Source organism: Lissotriton vulgaris, chromosome 2_1 (assembly GCF_964263255.1).
Source record: "Lissotriton vulgaris chromosome 2_1, aLisVul1.2, whole genome shotgun sequence".
In the NCBI taxonomy this organism is placed as follows: Eukaryota; Metazoa; Chordata; class Amphibia; order Caudata; family Salamandridae; genus Lissotriton; species Lissotriton vulgaris.
Window position 1 is genome coordinate 12,416,703 of NC_141687.1, and position 21,279 is coordinate 12,437,981.

A 21,279-nucleotide genomic window follows, 5' to 3' on the forward strand; every position below is an offset into this window, starting at 1 on the left:
TTAATTGGGAAAAAATAATATTAATTATTACATTATAATAATTACAGCTAATTTGCTAATATGTTTACTTTATTTGTTATTGTTCATTAATAATTAATTGCTAATTAAATAATATTAATTAATTTTGGGTAAAGGAGTATTTTTAGTGTTTAGGGTCAGTTTTGAGTTTTTGGGTAAAGGGTTTTTTTTAGGGTTTAGGGTCAGTTTTCAGTTCTTGGGTAAAGGAGTATTTTTTGGTTTCAGGGTCAGTTTTCAGTTTATGGGTAAAGGGGTATTTTTAGGGTTCAGGGTCCGTTTTTAGTTTTTGGGTAAAGGGGTATTTTTTGGGTTCAAGGTCAGTTTTCAGTTCTTGGGTAAAGGGGTATTTTTTGGGTTCAGGGTCAGTTTTCAGTTTTTGGGTAAAGGGGTATTTTTAGGGTTCAGGGTCAGTTTTAGTTCTTGGGTAAAGGGGTGTTTTTTGAGTTCAGGGTCAGTTTTCCCTACTGGGTAAAGGGGTATTTTTAGGGTTCAGGGTCCGTTTTTAGTTTTTGGGTAAAGGGGTATTTTTTGGGTTCAAGGTCAGTTTTCAGTTCTTGGGTAAAGGAGTATTTTTTGTGTTCAGGGTCAGTTTTCAGTTTTTGGGTAAAGGGGTATTTTTAGTGTTCAGGGTCAGTTTTCAGTTTTTGGGTAAAGGGGTATTTTTTGGGTTCAGGGTCAGTTTTCAGTTCTTGGGTAAAGGGGTATTTCTTGGGTTCAGGGTCAGTTTTCAGATCTTGGGTAAAGGGGTATTTTTTGGGTTCAGGGTCAGTTTTCAGTTCTTGGGTAAAGGGGTATTTTTTGGGTTCAGGGTCAGTTTTCAGTTCTTGGGTAAAGGGGTATTTTTAGGGTTCAGGGTCAGTTTTCAGTTCTTGGGTAAAGGGGTATTTTTTGGGTTCAGGGTCAGTTTTCAGTTTTTGGGTAAAGGGGTATTTTTAGGGTTCAGGGTCAGTTTTAGTTCTTGGGTAAAGGGGTGTTTTTTGAGTTCAGGGTCAGTTTTCCCTACTGTTGTACTCTCTGGAGTAGGAATAGAAATTTTTACCCTTACGCTATCCAACGTTTTATTTAATTAATTTTTAAAATATCACATTTTTATTTTATTTTTTATATTACTTACATTTTATTTATGTTACTCTTTTATGTTTGTAAATGTGTTAGTAAATTAGAATATATTTCATTAATTTATAAATTCGTAAAATAATTATTAATACTTATTGTTCAGTGTATATATATTACATATTTACTGTATATATTTAATTAATGTATTCCTAATATATGTATTATTTATTACTTTTAAATATTATTAGATACTTTTAAATATGTTTCTTTTATTTATTAGTCTTATAGACTTAATTTTACATTTATATATTAAAAAAAAACGATATTTTTAACATCGATATTTTTTACATCAATATTTTTTTTTCGATATTTTTGTACTTACCATGTTGTAGATAGGATGTCGATATTTTTGCCCTCGATATTGTTGACTCGATATTCTTGTAGGTCGATATTTTTGTAGTCGAAATTCTGTCAGTGATTCGTACAGCGGAAATGATTCGTGGGATTCCAAACTGACCCAAACAGCCACAGACCCTCCAGCATCACGTGTCCGCTTTCAGTGCTGTATCTCTGCTCAATAATCGCCATATTCAAGCTAAAGATGAGGGGTGGAGCGGGAGCCCAGAGGTAGTGAGCCGCCTAGTCAGACACCATCTTGCTCCCAAATAAGACAAACTGCGATGGGATTCTTAGTCTAGCTGAGAATGTTATCATTGTTGTCACTTTGCCTGAACATTCGACTGACTTGTTACAATATGAAGCTGGCAATGTCGTTTTTGCAGGTTGTTTGCAGAGGGGAAACAGAATAAGAGTTAATTGTCTTTCCCATATCAGATTTAGGTATATTTTATAAATTGTTAAATATTATTTAGTTGACCATTTATCAGCCCTGTCCTATCTTTTTATGTGTGGAGTTTTCCACCTCGCCATGTTTTAAAGTTGCTGTTAACTTGTAGTATGTGAATATCAAAATAATTCTGCCGTTCTCGAACAATCTAGAAAAGTATCACAGTTCCTTTAGCTATCTACTTCCTCTGAATGTCTTGTAGGTAGGGAATTTAAGATGCTTTGAGCCATGTTCTCTCTACATCTTTTCATGCTTAATCCTAAATATGTTATCCAAGAGGCTGTCCGTTTGCACTCAGATGGGAGATTGCCACCTTTCCTGGAACAAGTCTCTATCTGCCTGATCACAAGTGCTTCATTCACGAATTATGGGACACTGGGGGTTTCACACAGTCCTTGTGGGGACAGTGGGAGGTGCTGGAACCACCCACAAGCCAGGTGTTTGAAAGGTGACTGGCTGGGAGATAAAAATACAATACCAGTGACCTATAATGCATCACATGAAGAAATGAAAGGGACAGCACACAAAGGGAAATGTGGTCGGGGACATTGAGAACAACAAATGGAACGCACATGTCAAAGTCAAAGACCAGCTTTATTCGATTGTTGTACAATACAATCATAAAAGCATTACAAAAACATAATTATAATATGAATCATTTATATACAGGTTTAATTCATTATTACAGGATAAAATCATAGCACATAAAATACATAAAACACCTGGGTCGGTTAATTAGCAATAGCTTTTCAAAGGCTAACCACTTTTTTCAAAAATATTGCAACTCTCCAAATCACATGCGCATTATCTAAGGTCTGCAGTGCGAGGAATGCTGGATGGCACTGTCTAACCCCTTTCATTTTTAAAATAGGTAGAATCCACACTTTCCTCATCTGACATTAGAATCTACAGAAAAAGACGACATGAATGGTGGATTGTTTGGAGGAAGTGTCACAGGGACATAGAACCATTGTTCGTGACCAATCATTCATGGTGGTAAAGCTAACAATTCTGTGAAATATTCCCAACCTGAATCTAGTCAATAAAAATCTATCGAAGCCTCCAGGTACAAATGTAAAGTATGGTTGAATGGTAAAAACACTTAAAATAAGTTGACTATCTTGTACAGTGGGTATCACAATTTCAGCAGTCACCAGTTCCAACATCAATAGTCCTTCCTCTTTTAGGTCTTTCCTACATACCTCCCGCAGAGTAGAAGGTTCAGTAAAATACTGTGGGTGGCCTAAATTCTGCATAAAATCACGGACATATCGGAGCCAGGGAATCTTTATAAACTTTTCCATCTTTAAAAAATCAGTTAAAATATCCCTATTTAATTTGATCTCATCCTTGGTCCATGCCAGATGCCGTAAAAGACCCAGCTCCAGTTTTATGAGATCTGAGAGATGTGTTAGGCCCAGTTCTGCATGGCAAACAAATGACGAGGTGCATTTAGGAACTGGCAAAATATATCTCAAAAAAATATTTTCCACGATCTGAAGTGGTTGAGTATTAGCCAAACCCCACATCCCCCCGCACCATACATTGTGGACGAAATAATTTTAGCTTGATAAATCCGCAGTAACTACGCCGGTGGTTTTCTCCCTAATTTTTTAGAGAACTGGGAAAGTGTGGTGGTTGTTCTTAGGAAGGCTAACTTTTTTGATAGGACGGCCTGGGTCCACAGGTCGTCCTCATGGAACAGTATTCCTAGATACCAAAAAGTGTTAGTTGCCTCTATTTTTTTGCCACATATGAACATATCCTGACATTTTCGGCTCTCTTTACCACATCTCATTATAAAGGTATTGGAGGTATTCACCATTAGTCCTAAATTACTCATAAAGTCCGTAAAACCATTTAAAACCTGCTATAGACCTATTTCCGTCCGTGACATAAGGACTGCATCATCGGCATAAAGACTGCAGGTATCGGGCACCCGTGGGTAATCATTCTGTTCCTTAACCAATGCCATTTCCAAATCATTTATATAAAGATTAAAAAGAAAGGGGGCCAAGACACAACCTTGCCTGACGCCCCTTCGATATGGAATTGGCGCAGTCCACCCACCACTAATACTAAATCGTACTCTCTTCCTAGCGTTAAGATAGAAACGTCTCAGAAAGTGGATAATATGTGGGTCTACATTGATCTTATCTAAAATCTCCCAAAGTTTAGTGTGCCTAACTGAATCAAATGCAGTGGTGAGATCCGCAAATGCTGAAAACAATCTTCCTTCTTTTACCCGTGTGTATTTACCCACTAATAGGGCTAAATTTAAGCCCTGCTCAGTGGTTTCCACACCTTCTCAGAACCCAAATTGAAGATCAGAAAGAAAATTGTTATCCTGTGCCCATACATTTAAGCGTGCTAAGATAATGCGGCCCACTACTTTAGTCAGTGAGTCCAACAATGAAATGGGTTTTTAACATCCAGGATCCTGGAGGTTACCCTTTTTAAAAATGGGGACGATAATAGACTCTGCCTTCTGCCCTCTCGTGCTGACTCCATGTCTACAGTCCACAGATGGATGATCCTCAGTGGGCTTTACAATGAGATTGGTTCCATCAATTTGTATTTCATTGGGCATTGCACCTGAGGAACTTAAGAGCCCTTTTCTAAATCAATAACTATGCCAGGATGTCGACCAAGCTGAGTTTGGGGCTTCAGAGACAGTCGGCACTCTGTGAGCTGTACCTGTATCTGGACCCACTCACTTAGCTGGACATCTGATTGACCATTTTTTCACCAACCTGGATAATACATGCGGGGATGAGTCACTTTTTGTTCCGTGGTCAGACCATGCTCTGATTTCATTCACATGGGCTCCTCCTGACCTGAATCATCCGGTTAGACTATCTAGGAAGCTGAGTCAGATTTGGTCCAGACTTTCCCTGGATGACTGGGTAGCTACCCTGAATAAGTCTCCCCCCCTTATCTGTGATAATCCTGTTATAGCTAATGCTTCTTTCAATAGTTGGATGAAGACCTCATTAGACCTCACCCTTCCAAAACTGAAGCATGTCATCGGATTGGCTCTAATAAAATGCCCTGGTATTCTATTGAATTAAAAGGGCTTAAACAAAGCTGCAAGCGGGCCGAAAGAAAATGGAGGAAAAACGTATCCATCGACAATAGAAATTAATATAGATTAGCACTAAGGACATATAAAATTCAATTAAGATTGGCTCAATCTTCCTATTATCAACTCAAAATTGCTGCTGCCGCCAATTCCCCTAGGGAAATTTTTAACATTTTTTAAATCCTTGGTCACCCCCCCTGTCCCTCTAATGAATCTTCGGACCCCCAGAAATGATGTGATGAACTGGCTAATTTTTTTGCCACTAAGGTGTCTAATATCTATTCAACCTTTCACTCTATTGACACAACCTTTCCCTTGCTAATGCCTGTACCTCCCGCATTGCTTGAGTCATTCCCTTTGCTTGATCTAGCCATGGAAGAAAGACTCTTCGGGAATCTTAAATCTGGCTCCCCCTCTGATGCTGCCCCTCCATCGGTCCTTAAACAGGTTTCTACAATTGTTTCCCCAGTCATTAAGGACGTCATCAACTCCTCCTTGGCTGCGGGTGTGGTTCCACCTTTGTGGAAGCAGGCTAGAGTCAAGGTACTTCTAAAAAAACCTAGTCTTGACCCTGAAGACTGGTCTTCTATCGACCCATATCTCTGCTGCCTGGGCTGAGTAAAATGGCAGAGAAACATGTTAACTCTGCATTATCATCGTTCATTGAGATGAATGAGGCCTTGCACCCCACCCAGAGGGGATTCAGAAGTAAGCAGGGCACTGAGACCGCCCTGGTTACTGTAGTTGAGGAAGCCAGGAAAATGGTGGCTGCTGGAGGCTGCGCTGCAGTGGTCCTGTTGGACCTCAGTGCAGCCTTCGACACGGTAAATCACTAGCTCATGATTCATCATCTGCGGGAGGTAGGAGTTACAGGGAATGCCCTGAAATGGCTGGGTTCCTATGTTTCTGAGAGAACATTTACAGTGTTTGAGGAAGGAGCAATGTTGAAACAACATCCTCTGCAATTCGGCGTTCCCCAGGGATCTTCTTTGAGCCCTACCATGTTTAATATCTACATGAGACCTCTGGCTGACGTGGTTCTTCCCTGGGGAGTCCAGTTAGACACTTACGCCGATGACACACAGTTGGTTGTCTCCCTTGCTAGGGTGGATGCTATTGAAACAGGGATAAACAATTTGTCCCACTGCCTTACCAAGGTTCTCGCATGGATGGACTCCTCCTTCCTAAATTTTAACGGCTCAAAAACTGAAATCATGTTGTTGGGATACAAGGCGCCCATTAATCTCAATCCTTGGTGGCCCGAGTGTCTTGGCCCTCCCCCCACTCCGAAGAATCAAATCAAGAGCCTGGGGGTATGGCTCGATCCCACTTTGGGTTTCCGAGTGCAGGCGTGCAAGGTTGCCGCGACATGCTATGGCCTGCTCAGACTTTTAAGGAAGGTATTGTCCCTTCTCCCTCTTGAGGCTAGACGCCTCCTTGTCCAGTCCCTTATCCTATCCTGCCTGGGTTATGCTAACGCGGTCTATCTGGGCACACTATTAGGCACTATTAAAATCTTACAGTCCGTCCAGAACTGTGCAGCCCGTCTGCTCATGGATGTCCCTAGACATAGTTCTGCTAAGGCTGCACTGCGAACTCTTCACTGGCTTCCGGTGCAGGAAAGGGTCTGGTTTACGGCCATGTGCATGTCACATAAGTCAATTAATGATAATGGACCGGCTATCCTACGTCCTTTATTTCTTCGCCACCAAACTCCTCAAGTTCTGAGATCCAACCATCACAATCTGCTGACAGTCCATAGGGTCAAGCGGACACGTATGGGTGGCCAACGCTTTGCTGTTCATGCAGCTAAATTTTGGAACCATCTTCCCGAAAATGTCCGGCTTGTAGCCAACCATCTTGCCTTCAGGAAATGGCTGAAGACCTTTCTGTTTCGCTGAGTGGGGGTTACCGGTTCTTGGTCTAAAAGCACTGGGATGCCTCCGGGTAGCCATGCGTTATATAAGAGTGTAATTAATTAATTCATTCATGTATAAGAGCCGATTCTGCTTGGACAAGAAAGGCATCAAGGGTCCCTACTACCCTGGCGCTCACCCCTGACTTCCGCATACTCATGTTCAGCAAGTTACACGCAAACAGTAATATCAATTTTCAACTCGCACAGTATCTTCTAACCCTTACGTTATGTGTGTGCACGTTAAACTATCCAATACCATTCCACCAGTGTCCACAGATGTCAATAACTTGTCCCAGCCCGTTCTCCTTTGGCCTCTGACAGGCGCAGATGGGCCCGGGCTTTGTCCGCACGGGTCGTGCTGCGGGAGCTCTGTTCACGATAGCAGATTAAAGTGCTGGGCGTTGTAGTCTCTGGTCTCTGCCCTCCTCACTCAAGATCACAGAGACCAGCGTGTACCCCCAAATGACTCCGGCGGCGGTGGCGGCTTTAGGACCAACAAGTAACAGGCAACAACCTCTGTGGCACTGGGCAGTGAGCACAAGTAGCACAATGAACGCAATATGTCAGCGGACACCACAGGTTCCCACAGTGCTAAGTTCAGGCTCCTGCAGTTCATCCTTATGCACAGGAAATATCCCCCACCCCCACAAGACTCACCCATTTGAGCTCCGACACTGCTCCAAGTGTGATGCTTCTGAGGCAGACTTCATACTCATGAGACGGCAATGTAGAGTTATGTATAGTTTGGGTTTCAACAATAGGAGAGAGAGGAAAATAGGAGCACTCTCAGTCCCCCGGGTAATTCTTTGTCAAACAACAAAAGAGTGTCAGTCGTAATAGGTGTGTGAGCACAAATACGAAGGATCGGTGAAACTCGTAAATCACATTGGAGTTTTCAGGAAGCCCTCACTCACCACCCTGGGTGGTGGCATGCTTCATCATCGGACCCACCAGGAGAAGCCGAATGTGTGTTTTACATGGTATTCAGTGGTCAGCTTGACATATTAAAAGTATGTGTTGGGAAATTACTTAATAAATTGTTTGGGTATTTCCACTTTATGCGTTCTGTATAGTGCCAATGCTTTGATTGTGAATAAATTAAAACCAAATTCTAAAAGTCAAGAGTAGATTCTTAAATTGTCCCACAATTAATAACATCAATGCTCATAAATGCATTGGTGTGAGTGCCAAACCTTTTTGAGTTTCTTAACAAAACTACACACCCCGGACTGTTAATTGTGGGTTCAGAGCACTCAGGAAAGCAGAAACAGCAGCTGCAGTCCCCTCTGCCGAGATTGGGAAACAGTCGTTTTAGCAAGACGACACTCGTTCTTTTTAAAACTGAGCAGACACATATCATGCTACTGAGAAAAGGTTCAAGCATTATTGAAAAATAGGTTTGGGGAAATATAGACAATACATCTGTTTGGTTTGGCTCGGACTCATTCACCAAGCGATGAAGGGACCGCGCAGAGTCACGAGACGCAAGGTCCCAGCCATTAGTAGCAGAGCTTGGCCCCCCCAGACTATCGGGGACCAGGCCAGGGTTATAATGCCGACACCTAATGATATAGTTCATCCAAGAGCAGAGCTGTTATTGGCGCTGGACCAGCAGGAAGACAAGGAACCGGACCCAGGTTGTAATGCTGGATCTGGAAGAAGAACTATTAATGTCACTTACACAGGAGTAACATGATCAGCTTGAGACGTTTATTGGTTGGTTTTGATCACCAATGATATCAGCCACTTACTTTGAAGTCTTTCTTCCATGAGGCCCACGCCATGATCTTTAGACGTCATTTCAAAAGACATTCACTGATTTACTATATTAAAAACCTGCATAGAAGATTCTGTAGCTTCTTGAAATAAAGAAATAAAACGTTTGAAGGGGCAGCCAATTTGTTCCAACCCTTGGTTGTGCCTTTCCATGGACACGTCTTCACCTTACAACCTGCACAGGGCTGGACGGTGAGATTTCCTCTACTGAAGGAACAGAAGTGACAGTCTCCGAGGCGAGGCTCATGTCATCTGCAAATAGGAGTGTCACACTGCACCTCCTATGGCATGTATTGCCTCCAAAGAGGTTCCAGCCTGTAAGGTCACTGTTACAATCTTTAGCTCATAATAAATGATATTTCTGCATCTATTAAAATAATATTGTGTTGTCTCATATCGGTTCTTTCTTTCTGATTATATTATAATCTTTTACTGTTCATTTCTAAAAATGCGTTGGAGTTGAAGGATTGCTGGGGGCTGCTCTTACCTGTGCACTCTACTCCACCATCCCACCTGGCCGGGCAGCTGTTGAATCCCCAGGAAGGGCGTGGACAATCGAAGAGAGACCGCTCTGCTCCTGTGCACCTGAGGTCACTCATCCACACGGGGAAGACGCCACTTCCAAATATGTCATTTCTTGGCACTGCTCTGGATGCTGATCCACAGTTGAGTTGTCTACAGACCACCTCAGCATCCTTCTTATCCCAGTCGTTATCACAGACCGTCCCCCAGCGATTCTCGTGTTTTATCTCCACCCTCCCACTGCAGGCGTCACCAGAATTCACCAACCGGACAGTATCAGCTCCCCCTGTGAACAAAGGACCAGAAGGAACAGGTTAGATCGATTGCAAAGAAATCTCATTTCTGAGAACAATCTTTTGAACACCCATTGCCACCTCCTGTTGACTAATGTGAAAAGTGGGCTACCAGAGTACACTCAGTGGCTAGTGCTAATAATCAACTCAGAACTCTTTCAGGCTCCCTAAATTACATCCAAATTTGTATAATAACATTTGAGACAAAACTATCATTTATCACTGGCCTGGTGACTAATATCTGACACAGCTAGAGAGTGCAAAAAAGATATTTCCTTTGGAGGAGCACCTCTTGATGAACCCCCGGATTGATCACCTCTCTACAAATATGTTGAGGAAAAGCACCTCACTCTCTTCCTCATCAGACCTGCCAGTAGTTCTAGGTGGATTATTGAAATCAAGCTGAATCTTTGTAAATAGAATGTATCTGGTAGCCTCAATTAAACTCAGAAATGACAGATTTATGAGGGTTCAGAGGCTGTGTTGAATGTTGTTCGTGCAATGGAGTATAAGAGGTGGAGACCCCCTCTTCTATCACAACAGGTGATCCGCCCACCTTATCTAGAGCTCTGTGCCTGCCTGGCAGGGAGAACTGGGCAGACAGCAGCTCCACCAGAGCAGGGAATGCCCTCAATCCTGCCCTGGCCACCATGCTTCCTTTTACCCCTCTCAGCCTGTATTCAGTGTTCACATCTATACTCCCAACACAGAGTTTATATGGAGACTTCTTGTTTTCTCCGCCTGGAAATGCTATGCCGCGCATGGTGGGTGGACCAGAGCAGGGAAAAGTAGTGACAGTTTCCCCACCTTAAACAGGATGGGTTGTCCCTGAAATATTTTACTTAGTATGGAACCGTGGGGCAGGAACGAGCTGCTAATAAGCACCTTACTACATGTGCTGGCTCTTACACATGGTCAAGCGTGAAGCTGTGGGAGTTTATCCTTTCTTTTCACTAGTAGCACATTTGTTGGCGTAGAATAGGGACAATGGCAGAAATCACGGGCCTAACTTTTTCGGAGGAAGAAATTGAGAGAGTCATGGCATCAATGGGTGCATTTACAGACAACACACACAGGGACTCAGATGGCTTCAACCAGGTTTGGGATGAATTAACAGAACTCAAGAGAAATCAAGTGAAAACTTTGATACATGGTGTAATGATGGCACAGTACCTAAAGGCAAATACAGCACCTAGGGGATTAATAGTAAGGAACGAACCTTTCATTTTCCAGCATGACAAACAATTCAGAATTGATTGGTCGCTAATCTCTTGGCACTGTACCAGAGATTGGCTCGTTTTGATAATAAAAACTGCTGCAAGATTAGGTGAGGAGATGAAAGTAGAGGCCATAAAAATTGAAGTACAATTGAAAACCTTTCAGGACGTAACTGACCTTAAGAAACGTTTGGATGAACTGAATAAACAAATGGCAGACTTTGAGATAAGTCTAAAAGACACAAAGACCATTAAATTCAAGAAAGATCTAAAGAATTTCTCATGGGAAAAAGTGTATCCATACATAAAAGATGACTACGTCCCTCCTAACAGAAATCCAGGCTACAATACGGATTCAGACAATTCTGATACAGGATCAGATAATTCCAACAACAGTGACAATTATGGTCGAAATAAAACTAGACGTTCTAGAGGAGGTCATTTTAGGAATAGAGGCGGTTACAATCCGAACTGGCCAGGATTTTTTGGCCCTTCCTCATATGGCCCACCGCCACTACCTCGTCATTTCTTCTATGGACCACCAGGCTTCCCTCCACAATATCCCCACCAAGCACAGAATTTCTGGGAAAACACACAAAGACAAGAACAACAACAGCAGCCTTTTTTATCGAGAGGTAGGGGTCAACAAAGAGGAAAGACAAGAAAAACTCAACAAGTCCAATGGGCCCAACCAATAGAAACATCCCGGAGTCACACCAGGAGCATGGGACCAGTAGACCAACCAACAACGAGCAAACCACCAGCTTAGTAGTAAACTTATCTGACATCCAGATCACAGATATCCAAAGAAAGGTTTTGGAGAAAGGATTAGGTTTTGTCCCAACCCCTACCATGGACAAGTTCCTTCTAGCCCGCGAGATGAATGACTTCATAAGGAAGATAAAATTACAGGTTTTCTTTAAAGATAAACCTTTAACCAATCAACCTACCACTGACACAGGTCTACATAAAAAATCTACCTTCACTCCCCCCAGTGCCAACCTTCCTGTGGAGGTTCTAGCTTTTGAAAAGGCGGTAATGAAGGACATTGCTGAAATTGACCCTAAAACTATCAAAGTTTTCCACAATCTGAGCAAAGTAGAAAACGAAGCGCTGAAGAAACTCTCATCCATAAAGGAGATTACAGTAAAACCAGCGGACAAGGGGGGTGCGATAGTGCTGCAGAACACTACCACCTACAGGGAAGTTTGTCTTGGTCTCCTGTCTGATAGAAGGAATTATGTGAAAATTACTGAAGACCCTACTAATCGTCTCAGAAGGGAGATAGCATATCTAATAGAAGAATCTACCGCCAACAACTGGCTAACGAAAAAAGAGGCAGATTTTTTAGAAAACAAAAATCCAATAGTTCCTTACTTTTACACAATACCAAAAATTCATAAATCCATAACACATCCTCCTGACAGACCGATAGTATCGGGCATAGGATCAATATTGGAACCTCTATCAAAATATGCCGATGCTTTCCTAAGACCATTGATTCAATCTACTGAAACCTATTTACAGGACACCAAATCGGTCCTCACAGTACTCAAAGACCTACCATTTGACCCCTCCAAGAATATCTGATTGGATTAGACGTGGAAAGTCTTTATACAAGCTTACCCCACGCTGACACTCTACAGATACTGGAGGATGTCTTGTTTGAACAAGTATGGGAGTATCAAACGCCTCGCCATGTCGTCCTGGAATGCTGTCGCTTGGCCTTAACAGAAAACTTTTTTCGTTTTGAAGATACCCTCTTCCGGCAGTCCCATGGTACTAGCATGGGAAGTACTTTCGCGCCGAGCGTAGCAGGGTTATACGTTCACCATCTTGAAAAATGGAAAATCCTGAACGACTCGAATCCTCACAGACAACATGTGAGTCTTTGGAAAAGGTACATTGATGATGTCCTTCTCATCTGGGAAGGTACGGAGATAGAGGCACAAGATTTTTTGATATGGTTAAACCAACAGGATCCTTTTCTCAAGTTCACACACACTATGAGTAGGTCACAATTGGTGTTCTTGGATTTAAATATTATGGCTAATGGAAATTCCCTCAGTACAACCACTCATTTCAAACCATCTGCAAGAAATTGCCTTTTAGTTTTTGATAGTTTCCATCCGAGACACCTAAAAGAGAACTTACCCTTTGGTCAGATTTTAAGACTAAGACGGATTTGCAGTTCCAAGGAGGCTTTTAACCAACAAGCCAACAACCACACAAAAAAACTACTAGACAGACAATACCCAGTACACCTGGTGAAAAAAGCAAAAAAACGAGCTGCCAACAATAACAGAGAGGCATTGTTGGAACCAAAAACCATCAAAGATACCTCTGAGAAAAGACCCATATGTATCACCACCTACAACATTGCCTCCAACAAGGTAACCAATATCATCAGAAAACACTGGTGCACGCTGAACTGCGGAAGTCTAGATTTACCAAAACCCATGTTCAGTCACAAAAGAGGAAAAAACCTGAGAGATTATCTAGTCCATACTCGCCCAAAAGTGGAAAACAGGAACCCAAAACAAAGAACTATCAGCACAGTGCCCACAGGACATTACCCGTGTGGGGACTGTAGTGTCTGTCATTTGACAAATATCACGAAGAAAATAACATTCAACAATAACATGACCTGGGAAATAAAAGATTTCACCAATTGCAACACTTCTGGTGTAGTGTATATGATTACCTGTAATTGCAATTTACACTACATTGGCATGACAACTAGAAAAGCCAGCACCAGGATAGTTGAACATAGAAGTAACATCAGACGGAAAAGGATTACAATCAAAATGATATCCCATTTTATTGAATGCAATCACACGCCAAATGATATGAAGTGGGTAATCCTTGAAAAACTGTATGGACAAGACAACTTGGAACAGCGTCTATTGGAAAAAGAACAACGGTGGTTGTATAAATTGAAAACTGACACTCAGGGATTAAATGATACCATCCCTTGGGGTCTTTTGGCAAAACAATGATAATGTAAAGGATCTGTGTTCATTAACATCACAATACACCTACTGTGAACGATCATGCCCCGAAGGTCTCTGCATGGAAAGATCGTAAAATGAAAATTCTGAGATAATCGTAAGTCCCTTCACATGTTGTCTGTATCTATTTTTTTATTGTATCTTATTTGTATCTGTTTATTTACCTATCCCGAGTATTCAAAGATGGCTCCCATTCGGTTCCAACACGAGCGGCCATCTTCGAATAGCAAACGCGGTCTAGCCACCCAACCGGAAGCAAGACCAGGATCAGGGAAGCTTAATATTCGTGCAGTGAGAACGAGACAGGGTCCGCCGGTCTCAAGGGAAGCCGAGTAGGTTTTCCGCAACAACAGAGCCTCGTAACAAGTAAGATCTGTCTTAGTCAATGAAGTAGAACAGTTACGAGGTCCACGCGTTTCTTTTGAAATGCGTGGTGTACCAAAACCCAGGTATATAAGACCTATACCATTCTCTGATTATTCCATTTTTTAGGTGTTTACGGGGACAAATCATTTTCCCGCGATTGACCATGAGGCTCAGTTAAGCCTCTGAAAAAGTATGTTTTCTCCGTTTATTCGTTTGTATGTCCGTCATGTTTTGTGTTGAACCTAGAGACAACGCCACATTTGTGCTTTTTAAATTAATGTACATATTGTCACAGGCAAATCACTAAGGGTGTTCCTACACTTGGGGATCACTCGTTTTCAGAGCGTGTGTGAAAAACGGGTGAAGGTGTAATTAATTTTTATGAATACACTTTTTCTCTATGAATGTCACTAGACACTACTTAAATATGAAATAAGAAAAAGTAAAAAAGACCTTTGGAAATTCTAATATCGATTTGGTTTTGAACATATAACATTGGAATTGTCTTTCTCTTTACAGATATGCCATTGATTCGCAGAAAAATAGTATGTATATCCATACATTAATATAGGCATACTTTTTCATGTTCTTTCTGGAGTGGCACTCACAGGGCGGGACCCTGTGTAGTCCTGAAGAAGAGCTGGGGGGTACAGCTCGAAACTAGTTGACTTTTTACTAGGGTACTGTGTTTCATAATAGAACCGGCTCACCTAGTAAACCACCCCATTTTTAATGTATCCGCTAGGCACCTGAATAAAGTTAGTTTAGCGCACTAGTAGGATATTTTTAACCCTTATCACTCCACTTCACTTCCCCTTTTCACATTACACAACACATAGTCCTCACACAAAAAAGTGCTCCTACGTAATATCGTTAGTTGTAGCACGCCTCAACCCGCAGCGGGTTGGGAAGCCCCTATGATGAAGCATGTCACCGTGAGGAAACTCCGGTGAGTGAGGGGACTAAAAAGAAAAATGTTTCTTTCCCTGTTCTATTTTGTTTTTCCTAAGGCAGACCCAATGGTGTAATGTCTCAGCAGTTAGCTAGGTTCTCTGGATCTGAATGTTTCAGATCTTTTTTGTATACTTAATGCTGTGGAGGGCGAACATGGCTAATTTTTTCCTCTACCCCCCCCCCCCCTTTTTTTGAATTTTCTTACACATGGTCCCCATTTTGGCTAATATCAATTAGGTGGATTACTTTGCTTGTGTGTAAGTCTGACATAAGTACACATAGGCTGTGAAGGTGGGAGTGAAGTGAAGTGAGACACAGCAAAGACTCTCACCACTCACATGAAAGAATCTCTGTGACGATTTTTACACACATCACAACCTAAGTTGGAACTAAAGGAGCACTGCACCATATTACATGTTCATATTGCTGAATAACATTATATATATTGACATTTGCAGTTCACATGTATACTCTATAGCAGAGGGAGATAAAGTGATTTACACATAAAAGTGAAATAGCTGGGTGAAGCCCTGATCCCCAGCCTCAATATCGGCAGATTAGCCAGTGGCCCACATCTCCTGAAAGCAGCCGTAGCCCACTGCATCCTGTATCAATGAAGACTTAGCATTCTGCAGATCTAAATTAATATCAAGCATCCCCAAAAGACATTTACAGTTGTAGGGAAGGACCTCTATTGAGGGTTCAGTGACAAAATATCCAAATCAAACATATAGACCTACAAAATTATCGAGACTTAATTATCAGCTACAAAAATTTCAACAACCTATCATTAGAAAGGTAAGTACAAAAATATTTTCAAAATATATAGTTTTCAATCATATTTTTGTATTAAATATCGATGTTTACATATATAAATTAAAATAATAAAAAATGAAATATATTAAATGCTAATAAAAATGTAATGAAAACACACATGCATGAATATATATATATATATATATATAGATAGATATATATCTTTAACATATATCTAGTTAAAAAAGTATTATAAAACCAATCCTTTTAAATTATAAGAAACAATTATATATATATATATATATATATAATATATATATATATATATATATATACATATATATATATATATATATATATATATATATATATATATATATATATATATATATATATATATATATATATATATATATATATATTCACTAAAAATACCATAGGTTATAGACCATATATATTTAGGGATTAGCATTTAAAAAACCTTATTTTATTTGCACAAAACCATTGAAATTCCATATATAGTTAGTTGCACTAACTATATATCGCGGACCCGCAATCCACTGCTAATGATGTCACATATTACATCATTCATGACATGGCACATATTACATCATTCATGACATGGTCAGTGACATCACTGATGACATCACTGATGACATCTCAAATGACATCACTGATGACATCACTGATGACAACACCCAGTGACTGTATGTTTCTGTAAAGTTAAAATATGTCTTACATATTGAAGAATGAGTGGATGTATAAGTGTCTGGATGAAGGATTTAGTAGGTGCATGACTGACTGTATGAGAGAATGATTAAATGTGTCTCACTGAGTGCATGGGTTAGTGATTAAAGTGTCTTAATTTGGCAATTATTATTTATGTTGTTCTGTAAACTGCTGCATGTTTAAATCAGTAGCTATATCAGAAACTATATGGGTTATTGAATGGTTGCCCAAGTATTTGTATGGGAGACTGAGTATGTGTGTGGGTGGCTGGGAGGTGTATAAATCTGTGCATAGATGTGTGAGCAGTTGATTCCCTAGGTGTATGGGTTCAAAAGTGCATGTAGAAACAGCTGTATGGACAGTTGACTGTGTGCATGAGTATATTTGTTAGTGAATGGATATCTCAGTGCTACATGTCAAAGTAAGTACATATGTAAAACACACTCCATGTGAGAGTTGACATATATAAATAACTGAACATAAGAGCCAGTGAATGTGAGAGTGGCTGTATGAATCATTGTGAACTTGTATCAAGGATTGTATAAGAGAGTAAATATGTGTTAGTATATATTTGAATAAGTAAGGTGTGTATAACTGTATAGTTGAGGAAATGGAGATGTGATTGATTCTTTGCATGACTGACTAGGTGTGTGAGTAACTCCATGGATGTGTGACAGTCTGTGAGTGCCTGTTTACACTGAGTGTATCTAAGGTTATATTAGAGTCTGAAGATGTATTATCACATAAATATGATATCATCAGTGATGTAATCAGTAATGTCAAATGAGATGTCAGTGATGTCATCAGTGATGTCATTTGAGATGTCATCAGTGATGTCATCAGTGATGTCATTTGAGATGTCATCAGTGATGTCATCAGTGATGTCACTGACCATGTCATGAATGATGTAATATGTGACATCATTAGCAGTGGATTGCGGGTCCGCGATATATAGTTAGTGCAACTAACTATATATGGAATTTCAATGGTTTTGTGCAAATAAAATAAGGTTTTTTAAATGCTAATCCCTAACTATATATGGTCTATAACCTATGGTTTTTTCAGTGAATTTTCAAGGTTTTGTAAATGCAAATTCCTAACTATATATGGTCTATAACCTATGGTTTTTTCTGTGATTTTCATTGGTTTTTTAAAAGCTAATATCTATAGCTGTAAAATATATTCTTTATTAAGTGACGTATCACGTAGCCCATGAGACGCCTCATGATGCATCGCATAACAGTGACGTATCGTCTCTGCAGCGCAAACCAAACCCAAAACGTAAGCGCGCCAGAACACGCTTAAAGATATATATATATTTTTTTAACCTTAATTAGACAAAATCCACACGTGCACATATCACAAACGTTCAAAAAACACAATATGTCGGACTCCCGTTACGCTGCCGGTTAGCTGCCCAGTTAACGTACCAGGAAGCATCTTTACCACGAAAAATCGTGATTTTTTTTTCTTTTGCCCCGCAGGGAACTTTAATAGCCCCCTCATCAATCCTAGGGGTTCAGGAGGGGTCTGCCTTACCCCTTTCATTCATTTACACCTTTTTTTTTTCCACCTCTTGTCTCTCGATCCCACAGAGAGACAAGATGGCGGCCGCTCCAGACTGTTTACAATGATGACAGCCAATCAGCTTTTCCTCAGACTCCCGTTACACTGCCGGTTAGCTTCCCGGTTAGCTGCCCGGTTAGCTGCCCGGTTCGCGTACCAAGACGCGTCTCTACGGCAAAAAAATCAGATTGTTTTTTTTTTGGCCCCGCGTGGCTTTATAATATCCCCCTCATCAATCCTAGGCGGTCAGAAGGGGTCTACCTTGCCCTCTTTCCCTTATTTCCCCCTTTGTTTTGGCCTCCTCTTGTCTCTTGATCCTACCGAGAGACAAGATGGCGGCCGCTCCGGAATGTTTACAATGTTGACAGCCAATCAGCTACTCCTCAGACTCCCGTTACACTGCCGGTTAGCTTCCCGGTTAGCTGCCCGGTTAGCTGCCTGGTTAGCTGCCCGGTTCGCGTACCGGGGCGCGCCTCTAAGGCGAAAAAATTGGAATTTTTTTTTTTGGGGGCCCTGCGTGGCTCTATAATATCCCCCTCATCAATCCTAGGGGGTCAGAAGGGGTCTACCTTGCCCCCTTTCCTTCATTTCCCCCTTTGTTTTGGCCTCCTCTTGTCTCTCGATCCTACAGAGAGACAAGATGGTGGCTGCTCCGGACTGTTTAGAATGTTGACAGACACCGGAGAGCCAATCAGCTTCACATCGCAAAGTTCCGTTACGCGAAAAGTACGCGAACCGGAGCGCTGCCCGGAGCGCTGTTACAGATATATATCTTATTTTAAACGTTAATTTCTCAAAATCCACTGAAGCACATATATTGAGACCTAGCAAAGGCACATCGGGCTAACAGTCCCTACAATTTTGCCAAGTTTCGTGCAAATCCATTCAGCCGTTCGAGCTAAAAGTGAGGCCAACCGCCCTATGGAAAAATGAATGGGAAAAACGCGTTTTGGGACCCCCCTTTTTTCTCGGCTCCCCCTTGACGACCCCCCCCAAATTTTCAGGGGCTGCTCAGAAACAAAATGTGCCATTTTCCTACAAATTTCAGCCAATTCCGTCCACAAACGCCAAAGTTATTAGACATAGATTTTTCAAAAGTTCCATAGAGAAAAAATCCTAACTATATAGAGACAAGATGGCGGCCGCTTCGGACTGTTTACAATGTTGACAGCCAATCAGCTACTCCTCGTACTCCCGTTACACTGCCGATTATCTTCCCGGTTAGCTGCCCGGTTAGCTGCCCGGTTCGCGTACCGGGGCGTGCCTCTACGGCAAAAAAAATCGGATTTTCTTTTTTTTTTTTTGGGCCCCGCGTGGCTCTATAATATCCCCCTCATCAATCCTAGGGGGTCAGAAGGGGTCTAACTTGCCCCCTTTCCTTCATTTCCCCCTTTGTTTTGGCCTCCTCTTGTCTCTCGATCCTACCGAGAGACAAGATGGCGGCTGCTCCGGACTGTTTAGAATGTTGACAGACACCGGAGAGCCAATCAGCTTCGCATCGCAAAGTTCCGTTACGCGAAAAGTACGCGAAAAGTACGCGAACCGGAGCGCTGCCCGGAGCGCTGTTACAGATATATATCTTGTTTTAAACGTTAATTTCTTAAAAACCACTGGAGCACATATATTGAGACCCAGCAAAGGCACATCGGGCTAACAGTCCCTACAATTTTGCCAAGTTTGGTGGAAATCCATTCAGCCGTTCGGGCTAAAAGTGAGGCCAACCGCCCTATGGAAATTAACATGGGAAAAACGTGTTTTGGGACGTTTAGGTATATGTAGGTATATATAGTTAGGATTTTTTCTCTATGGAACTTTTGAAAATTCTATGTCTAATAACTTTGGCGTTTGTGGACGGAATCGGCTGAAATTTTCAGGAAAATGGCACATTTTGTTTCTGAGCAGCCCCTGAAAATTTGGGGGGGGTCGTCAAGGGGGGGGGCGAGAAAAAAGGGGGGTCCCAAAACGCGTTTTTCCCATGTTAATTTCCATAGGGCGGTTGGCCTCACTTTTAGCCCCAATGGCTGAATGGATTTCCACCAAACTTGGCAAAATTGTAGGGACTGTTAGCCCGATGTGCCTTTGCTGGGTCTCAATATATGTGCACCAGTGGATTTTGAGAAATTAACGTTTAAAACAAGATATATATCTGTAACAGCGCTCCGGGCAGCGCTCCGGTTCGCGTACTTTTCGCGTACTTTTCGCGTAACGGAACTTTGCGATGCGAAGCTGATTGGCTCTCCGGTGTTTGTCAACATTCTAAACAGTCCGGAGCGGCCGCCATCTTGTCTCTCGGTAGGATCGAGAGACAAGAGGAGGCCAAAACAAAGGGGGAAATGAAGGAAAGGGGGCAAGGTAGACCCCTTCTGACCCCCTAGGATTGATGAGGGGGATATTATAGAGCCACGCGGGGCCCAAAAAAAAAAAAATCCGATTTTTTCGCCGTAGAGGCGCGCCCCGGTACGCGAACCGGGCAGCTAACCGGGAAGCTAACCGGCAGTGTAACGGGAGTCTGAGGAGTAGCTGATTGGCTGTCAACATTGTAAACAGTCCGGAGCGGCCGCCATCTTGTCTCTATATAGTTAGGATTTTTTCTCTATGGAACTTTTAAAAATTCTATGTCTAATAACTTTGGCATTTGTGGACGGAATTGGCTAAAATTTTCAGGAAAATGGCACATTTTGTTTCTGAGCAGCCCCTGGAAATTTAGGGGGGGGGGTCGAGAAAAAAGGGGGGTCCCAAAACGCGTTTTTCCCATTCATTTTTCCATAGGGCGGTTGGCCTCACTTTTAGCTCGAACGGCTGAATGGATTTGCACGAAACTTGGCAAAATTGTAGGGACTGTTAGCCCGATGTGCCTTTGCTAGGTCTCAATATATGTGCTTCAGTGGATTTTGAGAAATTAACGTTTAAAATAAGATATATATCTGTAACAGCGCTCCGGGCAGCGCTCCGGTTCGCGTACTGTTCGCGTAACGGAACTTTGCGATGCGAAGCTGATTGGCTCTCCGGTGTCTGTCAACTGTCGGTAGGATCGAGAGACAAGAGGAGGCCAAAACAAAGGGGGAAATGAAGGAAAGAGGGCAAGGTAGACCCCTTCTGACCGCCTAGGATTGATGAGGGGGATATTATAAAGCCACGCGGGGCCAAAAAAAAAAATCGGATTTTTTT

At 41.8% G+C, this 21,279-nt stretch overlaps 1 protein-coding gene across 1 annotated transcript in view; it reads right to left on the minus strand.

The window, feature by feature from the left end:
• Positions 1-21,279, minus strand: part of LOC147729455 (CD5 antigen-like) — a 335,364-nt gene that overhangs the window by 45,272 nt on the left and 268,813 nt on the right. The window contains exon 4 of the mRNA XM_086954324.1: positions 9,185-9,505. Coding sequence (XP_086810450.1) covers positions 9,185-9,505 — 321 coding nt within the window. The remainder of the gene's footprint in view (positions 1-9,184; positions 9,506-21,279) is intronic.